General features: G+C 32.7%; 1 protein-coding gene and 1 pseudogene across 1 annotated transcript; one reads left to right on the top strand and one right to left on the bottom strand.

The window, feature by feature from the left end:
* Window positions 1–4534: 4534 nt before the first annotated feature.
* Window positions 4535–8243, bottom strand: LOC120129725 (annotated as a pseudogene).
* A 4038-nt stretch (window positions 8244–12281) lies between these two features.
* On the top strand, window positions 12282–16483 carry LOC120129724 (NAC domain-containing protein 86-like). Its single transcript, XM_039147161.1, has 6 exons — window positions 12282–12487; window positions 13532–13812; window positions 13955–14281; window positions 15057–15485; window positions 15770–15851; window positions 16023–16483. Exons 1-6 carry the CDS (start codon window positions 12331–12333, stop codon window positions 16481–16483), a joined length of 1737 nt encoding a protein of 578 aa, XP_039003092.1. The 5' UTR covers window positions 12282–12330.
* Window positions 16484–16718: the final 235 nt, after the last annotated feature.

The following is a 16718-nucleotide window of genomic DNA, read 5'->3' as shown; positions in this document are numbered from 1 at the left end:
TTCCGTCGATTCGTGTCGATCCGGCCACCCGTTTTCGACACCTCTCGCACCATCGTGTTCCTTGCATCGTTCCGAGTCCACCGGTGTCCGTGTCTCTGTCGTCATCGGCGTATGGAGGGGTGAGGAAGTCAAAGTTTTCGATATTCCGAAATCGAGCTCTCCGCCATTCAAAATTTTAAACCGAGCTTGGTAAATGTCTCAAAATGCCTTAAAATAATTTTTAGAAAATTTTCAGGAATTTTTCAGACACCGTAACACTGTTCACGCGCTCCACGCGTCATCCCCTAAGAGTGGGCTTCGTCTGGCAGAAAAAAAAAAGAAAGAAATCTGGTTTGACCGGTCTGACTCGACCCGATCCTACTGACCGGCTATTCAACGACAGTTGACTTTTTCTAGGTACACTTATCCTGACATTTTTCAACGTCCTGAGTCCATTTGTTGTGTTCGTTTCGCCAAATTCGAACTCGGTAAGCTATTTTTCACTGATTTATCATCCGATTCGATATGTTTTTCGAAATTAAGCCTCGTTTTTGATGAAATTTATATTGTTATGTATTTAAGAAATTATTGGAAGTTGAATTAAAGATCTAGGGCGTTCGAATGTAATATAAATGGTCTATCAATATGGAACAGAAATCGAGGTAATACTTTACTACCTCTTTATGCTTTATAGAACATGTTATTAATGGTAAAAATACATGGATGTATATAATTGGACTATGATGCCTGTTTGATTATGGATGGACTCGAACCGAATACGGTTTAAGCAATTAATTATGATAATTCTTTGATTAGGTAAAATTACGAAAAATACCCTTATGTTGTAAAAAGGATAAGAATTGACTCTAGAAGTTTGATAAGAAATAATTTCAAGTTCATAGATTATCTGGAAAACAATTAACCTTAGGATCACCAAATTATATTATCTTTGTTAAGAGTTTAATACCGAAATTATCTGGTTACGAAATTACAAAAATGCCCTTGAGAGGTAAAAATAGTCCGAGTTGACTTTGAATGAGAAAGTAACATGATAATTTGTGCTTAAACTGATAAATTATTGATTTAATGGTTGAGATCCTACTTTTGTATGGAAAATTCTTGATAATTCGTTAGTAACATCTTAAAAGACTTTTAACCTAAAATTCTTTGGTTATGAGTAAATACCTGAAGAATAAATTATCGAGGGTGCTTTTCTATTAAAATTGTTCAAAGGGAATGGAGTAAATGATAAGTCTGAATTAAATAATAAGACAGGCCTGAAGAAAATGATTTAAATACATTGGATCTGTAAAATGACCAAAATACCCCTATAATGGAAATGACTCAAGAATATCACCAAGGCCAGGAATAAATGGATATTCTCAAGCTTGGAAATGAATGAAAAAAATATTTAGCACCAAAATGCCCTTATAGACTAGGCTAAGTAAATGTTTTAGATTAATTAAGAAATCCAAATAAACATAGGTGTTGTACTACCCCTAAAAGTTATGGAACACAAATTAAGTGGGTAGATCAACTCTAATGCTATGTCAATACCTGAATGGCATAGATATAACTTGAATGCGTATTTGTCTTCTCAAGTTTGGATCGATGATAATTCTGGAAGTACTTGGCTCAGTTCAACTCTAGAGCGCATTCGGTACTAAGAAGTGGATATTCGTGAGACAAATTAACCACAAATACCAAAATGACTCTATTATATGACTAAATTGAACTGAAATACAATATGTATCTGAAATTCAAAAACGTCTGAATTAATCTGGAAAACTCTAAAGTAACCGGGATAGACTTGATTGCTAAACGAACTAAGTAACCTCAATGACTGAGGATTAAATATGTGATTATAATAGTATGGAAACACTGTTGAACTTATATGATGAATTGTCTTTATGGGTCATGAACCATGAATCAAGTGCGTCTGTATTTTCTGATATAGTTGAAACATGGAAATGAAATAAAGACCAATAAAATATCTATTCGTCACCTTAAGATCTATTAGGTGATGATTCTAAAGGTGATCAATGGACAAGAATCGTTAGTATTAAAGAGTGAATACCCTGGAAGGGTATTGAATGGACTTGTCGACATACATTAGTTCTGAGAGTTGTTCAGTTCGAATAGTTTGATAAACCGATCGATCAACATGGATTGCAAATGTCTTGAATATTCGTTTCTCCTTTATTAGCTCAAATTGCTCCGGACATTCCTGAACGTTTTCTTGATACACATGAGAACGTAGCAGAATTCTAAAGTATCAACCTTAAATGTCTGATTAGATTGGTTAGTAATCGATTCCCTTCAATAGGACCTCGTTCCTGGAATCCGATCAAATTGCAGAAGTTCCTGTTATCCATACTGTTAACTACAAAATGCCTCTGAAAAAAAATACTTGGATCCTCTAGTGTGTTTCACATGTACTATATGACAGTTTTATATGTTTTGAAATGAGTTTTAACAAAATTATTGATTTACTAGTTTATGAACCATGGCAACATGGTATGTGATATCTGATTTCGGTTTTCATCGAAAACTATGAATTATTCCTGATTTATGGAATCATGAAATTTACTGTTTATGAATTATGGTTACCTGAAATGTGTTATCAGGTTTCCTGTTTTCACTGGAATAAAATTATGGTTATTGATTTATGGACCATGAAATATACTGGTCACTAATGGAACTGTTTTATTGGGATATTATATGGGTAGACTAGAGATACAACTTTGATTAAGCTGGAAATTTCTTACAGACCTAAGGTGATCCTTGGGTAGGCTTTTAGGCCCCAAGGCATTCCCTTAGGTTAATCATTGGACTACTTATGGTGTACATATGGAAATCAATTATACGTTTTATTTCATTATTACGATTATGATATGTTACTGGATAACGGTTCTACCGAATTTTTTTATATGGATAGGATTCTGGAGTATGGAGGCACATCCCTGATCCAGCTGATAAGACCTTACGGACCTAATGATACCCTTGGGTAGGCCCATAAGCCTCAAGGCTTATCTTAGGTTGGCTCCCTTTGCTGTGTGCTTAGGGTAAGCCCTATGGACGCAGTTCTGGGGAACTGCATAATGGAGTTTGGTTGGAGGGTTCCATTATGGTTTTAAAAGATTTATATATTTTCACTGGTTTTGATTGGAACATACTAGACATCCTAATCGACCTCATGAAAATGTGATACTAAGAATGTTTCCTATGAACTGTAATCTTCATGGCTTCTACTCGATGAACTACTAATGGAACCCCATATTATTCTGAAAATTTGTATATGTCTGATTGAAAAAGGAAATTATATGACTTTCCATTTATCGACATGTCTTGCATCATCATCTGGTAGTACTATATTACTGGGCTTTCCGAAGCTCACTCTATTACTCACCATTGCATGTTAAAATAATCGTATCAGTGCATCTATCGGCATCAGCAAGGGAGTTCTTCTGGCGTTGCTTGCAGAGTATGGCACATGTGATTAGGGGGCATGTAATTGTATTTTGTTTTATATACGAGTCTGAAAATCTGTTTTATTTCAATATACTGATAAATTGTATTTTGTATTCATAAATGATTTTGAGTTTAGATGTTTTAAATAAAAGTTTTAAGTTTTCCGCTATTTTTACGGTGGGTCGCTCCGGTAGCCCTAGTGTGACACTCCAGTGGCCTTAGTGTGACACTCCATATCGGATCGGGTTATCCGCATCGGTCTGAGGGGGGTTACATTTAGTGGTATCAGAGCCATGGTTGAGTCAAATTTTTTAAGATAGACCGGCCGGTCAAATTTTAAAAAGATGTCTGATCAGTACATGCCCCTAGATTACAATCGTACTTCTCTGAGCTGAAACTCTAAGGTTGAGTCCCTATCTGTAATGAACAAACCTAAGTTTTCATTCGTTAGGACTTTATCGTTTTATAAAGGAATATCAGTGGCGTCTGTCTAAATTCTGTAAAGTACCACACGAGCCATGTGAGAGTTACTCATCTGAGAAATTCTGACCTGACTCTAGAAATGAAATTGGGATATACTACCGCTCTATGAGCCTATTCTCGTAACCAAGACTGAATTGATTCCTCAAGGAAATTTTTGTTCGGATTCTTTTATTGAAATGAGGAAAAATTCTGATAAGAATGTATGCTCAACTGGTTAAGGATTAGTGGAGGATCTGTATTTCTATAAAAGCTACATGAAGATATTGAAGAATTGATGGAATTTTTATTTATGCAATTATGTGACATAAATGAATTTCGAGGTCGGATAATTCTTTAGGGCCATTGATTTCCCAACCACAAAATAAACAACACACAATTAGCCAAAACAAAAAACAAAAACCATCCAGGTAATGCTCAAAGCTTTCAATAGTGGCCCGTAATAGCGATTGTTATATAGAGGTAAAGGTGCCGTCTGAAATCGTTATTCCATGACCATGATACTTGTAATGATCGCAATAACATACTCTATTACCGCAATTACTATAAACATAATGCAACCGAAAATGCGACTACAATTGTAGTTTAAATCCATGGCAATGCCAGTAAAGAAGAGACTGGATCTCATCGTTTTACCTTGTTTTCGAGTACGGTTCCATCCGGAATCTCCAACTTTACTCCGTCTTTTGCATTAATTTTCACTTTCCCCAACAGAGAAAGATGGATCATTCAGCTAAAACTGTCAACTTAATGCTGCTTCTTATATAGAGATATAGAACTAAAACATACAAGTAGCAATACGGAAATTGGAGGGTGTAAAAATACCTTGAGAACAATATTAGCACCAAACCATACATTGCCACTCACGCTAAGGCTGTCAAGATCAATGATGTTTGGGATTGACTTAAACCGACTTAAGAAGTTGCTAACCTGTTGTGAGGATTAAGAAATATCGACGTCGTTATCGAAATAGCATCGATGTTAAATTGCCGAGATCAACACGACAAGTACTAACCTTCTTGAATTCAGGCCCCAATTCAATGGATGGATTTTCCGGATTTGCTCTAGCATTTTGCGGCTAACTAAGCCATCAACTAAGGTGTAGAGGTCAGACTGCGAAATAAAATATGATGATGTGTTAAGGAAAGTTCTAATTACTATTCAGGGTGCAGTGTTGGAGGAAGAGGACAATTACCTGGACAAGAAGGAAATCAGAAGACGCCTTCACTGGAAGGAATCGTGATCGAGGTACATTGATGCTGATAGCATGATCAAAGAACTTGTTCGCACATAGAAAATAACACAATTAAACCACTTTTTAAGATTGTAATACATCATCATAAGAGAAAGCAGGACAATGTATACCCTAATTGCTGAACCAGCTGCAGTTTCCAGTTGAAGAACTTTGACTCCATCGACCTCCTGCAGCCAGTTTATTATTTGGTAATCAGCATCCTACCAGACGTAGGGGTGAGCATTCGAACAAGTCGGCCCGCGTAAAAAAATTTTGAGTTATTTGAGTTTATGAGTCCTATTTTATAACTCAAACTTGATTTAAATTTTTTATAATACTATGGTACTATTTGATTATAATTTAAACGGTTGTCTATAATCATATACAATACAAATATATTTCCTCATATTTTTTCATGTGATATACATATATCATAGAAAGTTGAGAGACTCGACTCAAAATTTAAAATCAATCCATTAATTACTAAAATTTTCAAGTTATTTGAGTTCTATTTTATAACTCGAATTGAATTTGAAAAAAATTTCGAGTCAAATTGAGTCGAAAAGATCAATTTTTCGAGTCAAGTCGAATTTTGCCCACCCATAACTAGAGGCAACATGATAATGAAAAAACAAAGATACGAACCTTTGGGTTTGGAATGATCTCCATCTTGAGTGCATCAGCTTCCACAAACCTCTTTATTGCTTTCAGGTTCACCCACCCGTAAGTAAATAAATCATTCAGTTACGATATGTTCAAGTGAGGCTAACTTACAATTTGTTTGTATTGAAAATTTTAAATTTCTCAATGGACTTGAATTCATTGACCTGTTACAAAGAGAATCACATCAGCCATTAATCTGACAGATGATTAGCAAAACTACATTATTAAAATAATAAAGTCAAGCAAATTGAGGTGGAAGAATGAATAGGAAAACAACAAATACACAAAGAATGAAGGAAAACAGATAACTTACATGTGCATCATGAACTTGTGCAATTTCAAGGAACTGAATTACACAAATGAAAAACAGTTTCAGTCAATGACTAATGTCATTCTTTTCTCTTCCTTTCAAACGGAGAAAAGAAAAAATTAGTTAAAGTAGGAAACATTTGTTTTTTTTTTCTTGGTTGGTGATTCACCGTTTTGCACTGAAAGGTTAATAACATGCTCACAAAAGAAAAAAATAAACTAAGACAATCAGCTATGGACAAAAGCTTAAGCAGTAAACTCTTCTGGTTTAACTGCAATTAAGTTATTTTCTGCAGAAATAACTCCTGCTTTTCCATTATTCTAAAGATATATAGATTCAAGTTTAACTCAATACTGTTTTTATTTTGCAATAGTGAAAACCAATAATTATGTTAATTTATTCTGCAATAGAAAAATCTAAAAAAAACAAGAATTATTATTATTTATTCTGCAATAGGAAAATCTATTAATAATATTTTAGGAAGTACGAGGTTGTTTATGCACTTGTTTACCACGCCAATAATTCATTATCATAAAAAATGTGAACCAGTAATTATACTCTCAAAGTCTACTTATGGAACTTATAAATCAGTAATTCTACTCCACACTTCTATATATGGTGCTTAAAAGAAAGATAGGTAGTTTATCTTTAAAACCTCAGATATACTTGTGTTAATACGAGAGAGGATGGAAAGACAAATTCTAAAGACAACTAAGAGTTCATTTCATACCTGAACTTTTCCTTCATAAGAAATGAGAGTACCACCCTTCACATCAGCTAAGGCTTTGGGTGTCACCTTAAAAAAAAAGTAGTATAGCTAGAATCACAAAGCTAGGGAAACCAAATAGCACAACTTATAGTTCTCTTCCTGTACCTGCATACAATATTCATTCTTGTTTTGGATCAAATGGTTCAAGATTTCTTGAGCCCCTGTCAAGGGCTAACATTGCCAGAAAAAAAAAGTTGAGATTCATGTCTTGGAGTGTGTGCGTGACTAATAACTAAAAAGCTGAATTCATTGGAAACCAAAATGAGGATACTCAAGTCAACAATAGCACCAAAGTTGTCTGAGTTGGCAACAAACACATACTCCTTGCCCTGTACGGCACAGTGAAACACAAATATGTTACCAGAAAGAATTTAAGCCTATGCATCAAATGTTTTGGGAAAAAATCACATTGCATTGCAGCCACAACCTCTGATAAGAAAGTATCAAGCTTGCCACTGTTCATTAGAGATTGGAACACGTCACCATGACCAGGAGGATACCTTCTTCCAGAAAAGAAATGATATAGTAAAGAGATTACCATTGAACAAGAAATTCAGAATCAAACCTAATCAATGCTAGTGAAGAAAAATCAAAAGTGAGTGCGTTATGAATATTATACTTCATTATGAACATTATAGAAAATATAGATGAGACTTTGAGAAGCAGTCCAATAATTTCATCCACCATTACAGCGTAAAGAATCCAGGGAAAACAATATACTTCATTTTCTAAAGACATTCTTCAATTGTCTTTTGAATGCATCAAACTAAGAAACATACATCATCTAACAAAACATATACGTAATCACAACTGATAAAAAGGGCATACAAAATGAGAGAAGTGGATGAAAGAAAAGGAATTCAGGCCTTTAAATTACTGTTTATCTCTAGCTGTAGTTTAGCATTTAAGATTGACATGCATCATTACTATGATGTAGTGACTAGATTAAGTGAAAGAGAAACAGATAGAGCAACAAACTTTACCATCCATCCTTGCCCGGCTGCCCTTTGCAAGGAAATGGAGTAAAATCTTCAGCAACTAGACGAGGATATTGACTCTATGAATATTCAAGAAATGATGGGAGAAATCAGAGAAAATATAATACAAGAAATGGATCTCTGTTTTATGTCGTTGAGTCTAAATTGAATCTTGAGAAGGTGAAATTCAATATCTCAATCTGACTAAAAATATGAACTTTAACACTTGCATTGGGGTAATTTTCGACAATCTGCATTGAACAAGAATTATATGAAAATTTGATCGAATGATAATGAAAAGAAAAATAAATCAGTTAAGGTGAACAAAATAATTATATAAATGTAGAAAGAAACCTTCATTGTGTTATCATGGGTATTGATGTGATCCAGTTTTTCCATCGGAAAACAAACGAGAAGAATAACAGGAACAAAGAAATGGAGAGAAACGGCAAGTGTATTAGAGTGTGGAGGGAGGAGGATATGTGTATGAGTTTGAGCATTTTATAGTAGAATTCGAATAGCCTCTTGAAATTCGCATCTAAGTTTACCAAATTTCAAAAGGAGAGGGTTAAATATACAAACGTCTTTTATTATTAAAAAAGAAGATTAAGATGGTCATCCAATTATTTATATGTTCTAAACTTATCACTTTCTATTAAAATTGACGATTATTTAAGATAGACGTTGATCAATTGATTGATATCTAATAAAATCATATTTTAATGATATTTATTGAAACCGTTCTAGGATCATATTTCAAGCACTGCCTTGACATCATAATATAAATGAAAAGTCGATCTACAAAATACAACTCAAACGGTTCTAGGATCATATTTTACCATATCTCAACCAATAGATTTACGTCTAGCTCAAACAACCATTAATTTTCTAATGAAAAAGAACGAGTTTAAAATATATAAATAATTAGGTCATCATTTTGTAACTTTTAATAGTTAGAAAACCCAAACAACGCTTTATAATTAAAAGATTGTTTTATAACCAAATATAGGAATTAAAATCACACCATGCCACTATGATGATAGTAGCTTGCAACGACTTTCATTTATCATAGTATATTTGAGCACTTAAATAAACAGTTCATGCAACTATTATGAGAAACTTGAATTTAGTATGTATGTAATATTTCTTATGTCTAAATTAAAATTATAGAGTCAATACACAAATGATTTTTGGTCTCCGTTTTATTTACCATAAAAAAATCATAAAAAGATAATCTCACATCAATAACTTGTATTTCGTTATCTATATTGTATTTACATCTAAATATTTTTCAAATTCTGTACACCGAAAATCACACTTTGTATAAATTGTAATGTGACTAAATCTTTAATTATGAGAATTTTATTTTTGATAGGATATGTTGAACAATTTTATAAAGGATAATTTTTTTGGTTAATCTGGAGTAAGTAATATCTATTCAAAAATAACTCTCAATCTTTCGACGTTGAACGTTCATACTCCTGACATCTATGGTGCTCAAACCCGGGTCCTCAGGAATTACAACAATTCTTTTACCATGGAAGCCATTTGGTTCGTGCTTATAAAGGATAATTTAAATTCTGCTCTTGACAAAAAAAATGTCTTTAAGGATTAAAGTGGGAAGACTATATACTTTAGGGATGAAATCAATCATTAAACCAAATTAAATATTAATATTTTTAAAGTAAATAGACGTTGCAATTTTATTAAAAATATATCTAAAATTACGAGGAAAATTTATAACTAAATGTAAGGTAAACATATAATTAGGACATATCTTATAAATCAATGCATAAAGAACTAACCAATTGTGATCATATAAGAAAAATGTTAAAAATTCATCCAAAAAACTAGAACAAAATATAAATAAGAACACATCGGATTGCATTGATAAAACGAACCACAACATGAGACCACCGACAATATTAATAAATAAGGAATATCTTAATCAGTCAAGATATCGTCAAATCCAACCCTGAAAAAAAATAAACAAAAATAATGTTCAATACAATCAATAAAAAGTACGAAACAATGTCAAATAGCAGGGAAAAATATATCATAAAGACGTACATTTATTAAAATTTTAAAAATAAAATATAATATAAAAATAATAATGAATACTAACTGTCGAAAACCATAAATAAATCAAAGAGTTAATGTGTAAAACAATTTCTTGGCTTACAAAATAAAATAATTAAACGCAGCATAAAATAAAAATAATAATATAAACATTGAACACAATACAATCGTTAAAATACAAAATATATATATAAAAATAAATTATCAAAATATAAAATCATACCATATTGATTTTAACCATCATCTCGTAAAACACAATATACTATTTTAAATATGTAATTGAATTTAGAATCATATTACATGAATCTAAGTATGAAATAATGGACCGTCGAATGATAAAGACGAAATCATTTCATTGTGGTCTACTTTTTATAGAAGAAAAGAAAACTTTCCATGAAATTTTGCTAGTATAGAGATTGGGTATTAGTTGCATAAGCCCAAGCCCAAATCTTAAATGTGGAATGTGCTGGTTTTGTTTAAATTATGAGTAAACTTATAAGTATTATTATTATTATTTTAAATATTTTTTATTTTTTTAATAGTCCGAGATGATTATAAGTAGTATCTGTTTAAAAATTTTCTTATTTATTGATAACACACACTCTATAGACGCAATTGCTCAAATCCAGGATCTTAAAGAATAATAACACTCTCTTTAACCCCTTGAATCTCTCAATAGATTTATTATAAGTAAATATTTAAATGATTATATTTATAATCTAGCATTTTAATATATGAATTACTAATAATCAAAATATATATATAAGAAAATCATACTATCACCATGGGTCATGTCGTATCATTTTTTATCATAAATTCGAATTCAATCTAACTCAAACCTAATTTAAAAAAATGACTCTATCACCTATCAACTCATAACCTGTCTGATTCAGATCAAATTATGATTTCTACTTCACAATCAGTAGGATTTGAACTATGTTATTGAATACAAATACATACTGAAATAATATAGAAATTATTATGAATAGCGACGAGTTACTATCCTAAAATGATGATAAAATGATAATAAAAAGATAATGATAAACTAATTTATATAATAATTTTTATTAGTATAGGATCATTACAATGTAATATCGGTTTAAAAGATTCTGAATCATTTGATAATAAATGTTCAAATACTTTTGTAAATATTGTGTTCGAACCTGAAACTTCTAAAGATAATGTTTAAATATAAAATAAGTGTCCAAAATATACCCTTTTTTCACGAATAGGTATTTAAAGTATTTTTTGAATGATCCATGTGTCTAACGTTACAAACATTATCACTTTAGGTGCCCAGATCATAACAGTCATTAATTTTTGTCGTTAAAGAACACATGTCGACCTCTGGTAATTTTTTAAATTTTTATTTGAAAATAGAAACTTAAAAATATAATTTTATTTTTTTAAAACTCAAAAAACTTAAAATCTTTAAAAAAAACTTTAAAAACTTTATTACAATCCCTATACACACACCGACCGACCATCTTCGTTCGTCGTCGTTGTTGTTGACGAACCTCCAGCCGACCAAACTATCACCGATAACCTAACCGCCCGACATCCCAACCACTCTAATCAACGATTTAAATCCGACAAACTCGAAACCAAAAATCACGAAATTGAAGCACTCGACGACTTCGACGACAACCACGACAACATGGCAAGGACGACTAACAATGGTGACGGCAAGGACGACATTGGTATGGTGGTCGTGGCGGACAAGGGAGGTTAGGGTTAGGGTTTTGAAACTTTTTTATATTTTTTTTTTGAAAAAACTACTATTTTTTTACAAATATAAAAGCTTTTTTATTTTAAAAAAAATTAAAATTATCATGACATATGTCACTTAATGAGATTTTTTAATGACCGTTACATCCCGAACACTTAAAATGATAATGTTTGTAACATTAAACACATGGATCATTCAAAAACTAGTTTAGACACATATTCGTAAAAAAACGATATAATTTAGACTCTTATTTTATAATTAGAAAAAAAGATAACAATTATTCATTAACCATCCCAATTCACTTGTTGGCATATAAAAAATCATAAAACTAAAAAAAAGAAGAAGAAGAAGCTGCAATGTGAAGGATGAAGAAAGTGGTGGGAAAATATAGACTTGGAAAGGAGGGAAAACTAACGGAACAAGGCGTCGCCCAAAAAACCCAGATTCGAAGAAAAGCACATTGCATCAAACCAAGGATTTATTGGCAAAGGGAAAAGGAATCATCGATTGTATCAAATCAAAAGCAAAAGCTCTCATACAAAAGGCAGCCCAAGGGGCTGTCTCCTTTTTGTCTTCATCTTCTTCTTCTTTAAAAGCCCTTTGATTTTCTTTTTAATTTGTCTCCCAATATCGGAAACGATGAGCGGTGTTTCGTTGCCGCCTGGGTTTAGGTTCCATCCCACAGATGAGGAGCTTATTGTTTATTATCTCAAGAACAAGATTAATGGACGCAAGATTGACTTGGAGATCATCCCTGAGGTCGATCTCTACAAGTGCGAGCCTTGGGACTTGCCAGGTATTCGTTTTTCATCCATTTTCTCTCAGTAAATTAGGTTAGAAATCACTTGATCATGGGTTTATGTATTTATCATGATTATAGATATAATGAATGCTCATGACTATAGATATAATAGATGTTATTATAGTAATTACAAGTATGGTGATAGTATAAACAATTTCAAAATTTATTATTATTGTTATATTACTGCGGCAATTATGATAACGATTACTTTTTAAATCTCTACGCGTAATTATGTCAAAATAATATTTTCAATCAGAAAACTTTTAAATATTGAGTCATTAAACTTCTCCAGTAATTTTAAAAGGATTGCTAAAATTGATCAAATTATTATAAGATTATATTAAATTTATCAAAATCTATTATTATAACGTAAACTATATTATTTCATCATAACTTAATAAATTTAATTATTTTTTTGTTAACCTTTAAAGTTCGCTGATCAAGAAAATCATTTTACTGTAAGTTTTCTTTTTCTAAGTCAGTCATTTGATTACAATCTTTTCTCTCATCAGTTTCTTATTTCCTTTATAATTTCATCAATATTTTATATTTGAAATCTCTTGTTTTAAAACATAACATTATATATATTATGTAATCTTATACATCTTACTTATACATGCAAAAAGAATATGAAAAATTACATGTATATGGTATATGTTTAAAGAGAAATGCTTAAATAACATTGTAAATAATGACATCTGAATTTAAATAGAAATTTGAATAAATACATTCAATTCGACTCAATTCCATAAATTCTACTCAATTTTTTTTAAATAAAGTCTGAATGATAAAATAATATCATAAACTCGATTAAATCAAATGTTTATTTCACGTAATTTAATTGAATACTCATCCTTATCCTATATGTTACAATAATAATAATATCAAACAAATTAATACTTTACGATAAACCTATATTATAACTTTGTGAAATAGAATCTCATAAAACGATACGTAGAAGATTGCTTTTATTCTCATATATTCAGTAATCACAGGCACCATTAAACGTGCTTTACTGATAACAACAAAAATTTGCAGGAAGGTCCTTATTACCTAGCAAAGATATGGAGTGGTACTTTTTCAGCCCTCGAGATCGTAAGTACCCGAATGGATCGAGGACTAATCGAGCAACGAAATCCGGGTATTGGAAAGCCACAGGGAAGGATCGGAAAGTGAACTCTCAAACACGCGCCGTGGGGATGAAGAAAACCTTGGTTTACTATCGAGGCCGAGCACCGCATGGTACTCGAACAAATTGGGTCATGCATGAGTATCGTCTCGACGAAAGAGAATGCGAATCGGCTTCCTTAGGCTTGCAGGTAACCTCATCGTTTTCTCATCTCTTACCGGCACGAGTTCAACCTTTAATATAAAATCATACTTCTGTCCATGTCACTTACGATTTATTTGGTCACATATTCAATTGCATGAACTCACTATACACATGGATTCCTCCTGCAGGATGCTTATGCTCTTTGCCGTGTGTTCAAGAAAGCTGCAATCGTCCCCAAGGTTGGTGGGGAGCATTGCCAACATGTTTCGAGTTCGAATCAAATTGGTTGTGAACATTCATCGAGCCTTGAATTGTACTCTGAGAGTAGGTGCGAAGAGAGTTCTGATTTCGCAATACCGGTCGATACACGTTCGTCGAGTATTCTTGATCGATCGTCTATCAACATTTGCGATGCTGACGATGTTAGATGGATGCAATACTTGTCCCAAGATGCGTTTGGGCTAGCCAACACATCGTTTTCGAACTACGAAACCTTACCCTATCATCCATCTAAGGTAACAATTTTTTTGTTTAATTACTGTTTAAGTCCTGATAGTTCTGATACCAATGTAATTAAGTCCTAGCTCTCCTCAATTTTTCTATTTCAATTTTTCTTTAAGCCCTTGATAGTTTTGAAAAGAACGTAATTAAGTCCTAGCTCACCTCATTTTTTTTTCTGATTAAGTTACTCTTTAAGCCTCTATTAGTTTTGAGATCGACGAAATTAAACTGTCTCACCTTTTTGGTTTAATTACTTTTTAAGCCCATGCCATTTTTGAAATTAGACGAAATAAACCCTAATCCCTTGTTTATTTAGATACTTCTTATATCCCTTTTAATTTTGATGTTAAGCAATTTGACCCCATGGTTTCATTCTATTCCTCTCTGTATTCATACGCAATGCATCCAAGGATGGAGGCATGTTGTAGGTGGGAGAGGCCATGAACCTAACTTTGATGGTTTAATTACATTTGAAGCCACCGATAGTATTGAAACCATTGAAATTAAGTCCCGGTCCTTTCAAATATTTTTTGGTTTAATTATTTTTAGGACCCCATCAGTTTTAAGTTAATGAAATTAAGCCTTGAACCCTAATTGTTCTGGTTTAATTATTTTTTAAGACATTTCAATTTTAAAATTAGTGAAATTAAGCCCCAAAACCCTTAATTTTTATGATTCAATTATGTTTTAAGGTCCTATTTGTCCTGAATACATCAAATATAAACCCAAAATAAAAACAAAATCAAAATTAGTACGTTAATCATTTAGTGATGCACTGTTTCTTTGCAGGTTGATGTTGCACTAGAATGTGCAAGGCTACAACATCGATTGGCATTGCCTCCATTAGAGGTGGAAAATTACCCTCAAGGTGGACTTGTCACCAACTACAAGCCGATGCCTACAGGTCCGATACGTGAAAGCCAACATGAAACCGACATACTGCAGGAGATTCTTTCGGTCGCTCATGTTTCTCAGGAACTGATGAATCCGATCGCCGGCCACGGAGATGCTTGGGGAGCAAGTTCAAGCAATAATGCCGATGATTTCACCTTTATGACTACCAAAGGCATGTACCAAGATCAAATGAGCGAGGTGAGTTGTCCACAACACATGCTTGAACCCTTGGAAGAATCCATTACAAGGTCAATAGACATAAGTGAGGAGAGAATGGCAGAAAATTTAAGATGGGTTGGAATGTCAAGCAAAGATCTTGAGCAGGTAACTCTTTGTAGTTTTGGTCCTTTTATTATGCTCAAATTTGAGATTTGGTCCTTAAACTTTAATTTGGTCGTTTACTTTTATAATATCCTTACTCAATATAGTTAACACAGTTTTGGTTAAATTAGGATCGAATTATACAAATTAAAATTCAATGACATTTTAAAAAGGTACAATGACTAAATCCCTGATTTAAGCTTAGTACAGGGACCAAAACCAAAATTTGACCTTTATAGTTTTGACTCGCAATTCTTATATGTTCCTTTGTTTGATTGAAATCACAGTATTGTTTTATGGAAGAGAACAAGATTGTTCCAATTGAGAATATCTCGAGGTCTATAAGAAACGAAGACAATGGCATTCAAGGTACGTAAACAACAAGTTTGATCTGAACCGATTTAGTTACGTTGACCGATTCGATTATGAATTTTAATTACTTAATAATTTGAAGCTTAAGTTAAGTAAATTAAAATTGATATAATTAAATGAGTTGATTAAGTCGATTTAAACCGAGTTGTATTCCTTTTCTTCATGTAGGGAGTGGACATGATTATAATGGTATCGAATTTGATGATACTAGAATCAACAATACCGAAATCGAAGATTTCACACGAGGATTCATCGATGGTGACCCCAACGACCACTTTCTAGATGAGAGCACCATCGACGATCTTGTGAGCTCGCCGAGCTTCGAGGTCGTTGAGGACATCAAAATTAACCACGGGATGTTCGTTTCAACTCGGCAAGTCGCCAACACACTGTTCCACCACATGGTGCCGTCACAAATAGTCAAAGTTCATCGGAACGAGACGATGACAACCACCTTCCGATTGAACGTTGCAACGCACGATGAAGGAAACCCTAATTTGGTTACAAAGTTCAATGCATTTGCCAAAGGGAAGTGCATGGGAGTCATGGCCTTCACAAATCAATGCAAGAAAGGCCTAAGTTCCTTCCTTTTCACTACCTCTTTGGTTTTGTGGACATTGTTGTGCTAAATCATAATCTACTGACCCCAATTTGTGTAATTTGATTTTTTATAGTTGTGAAATGGAAAAAGGTTAAAGCTTGGAAAAGGAAGCAGCCTTCTTCCATAGTTGAACACAAGCTTATCTTGATTTCATTTGTATTGTTTTAATGCTGATCATAGGATTACTATGAATAAATGCAGTAAATTTTAGTTTATGAAATTATTAACTTTTAATAACCTGTTTATGAATCTATTAAGTAGTC

Source organism: Hibiscus syriacus, unplaced genomic scaffold, assembly GCF_006381635.1.
Source record: "Hibiscus syriacus cultivar Baekdansim isolate YM2019G1 unplaced genomic scaffold, ASM638163v2 tig00110503_pilon, whole genome shotgun sequence".
Taxonomy (NCBI): domain Eukaryota; kingdom Viridiplantae; phylum Streptophyta; class Magnoliopsida; order Malvales; family Malvaceae; genus Hibiscus; species Hibiscus syriacus.
Note: the sequence above shows the minus strand (reverse complement) of the source record. Positions and strands in the feature narration are given on the sequence as shown.

Excerpts from the sequence above, each read along its gene's own strand:
- LOC120129724 (XM_039147161.1), top strand. The coding sequence starts at position 12,331 with ATGAGCGGTGTTTCGTTGCCGCCTGGGTTTAGGTTCCATCCCACAGAT. Across the intron at positions 12,488-13,531 it reads CGAGCCTTGGGACTTGCCAG|GAAGGTCCTTATTACCTAGC; the intron begins GTATTCGTTTTT and ends AAAAATTTGCAG. Across the intron at positions 15,486-15,769 it reads CAAGCAAAGATCTTGAGCAG|TATTGTTTTATGGAAGAGAA; the intron begins GTAACTCTTTGT and ends TTGAAATCACAG.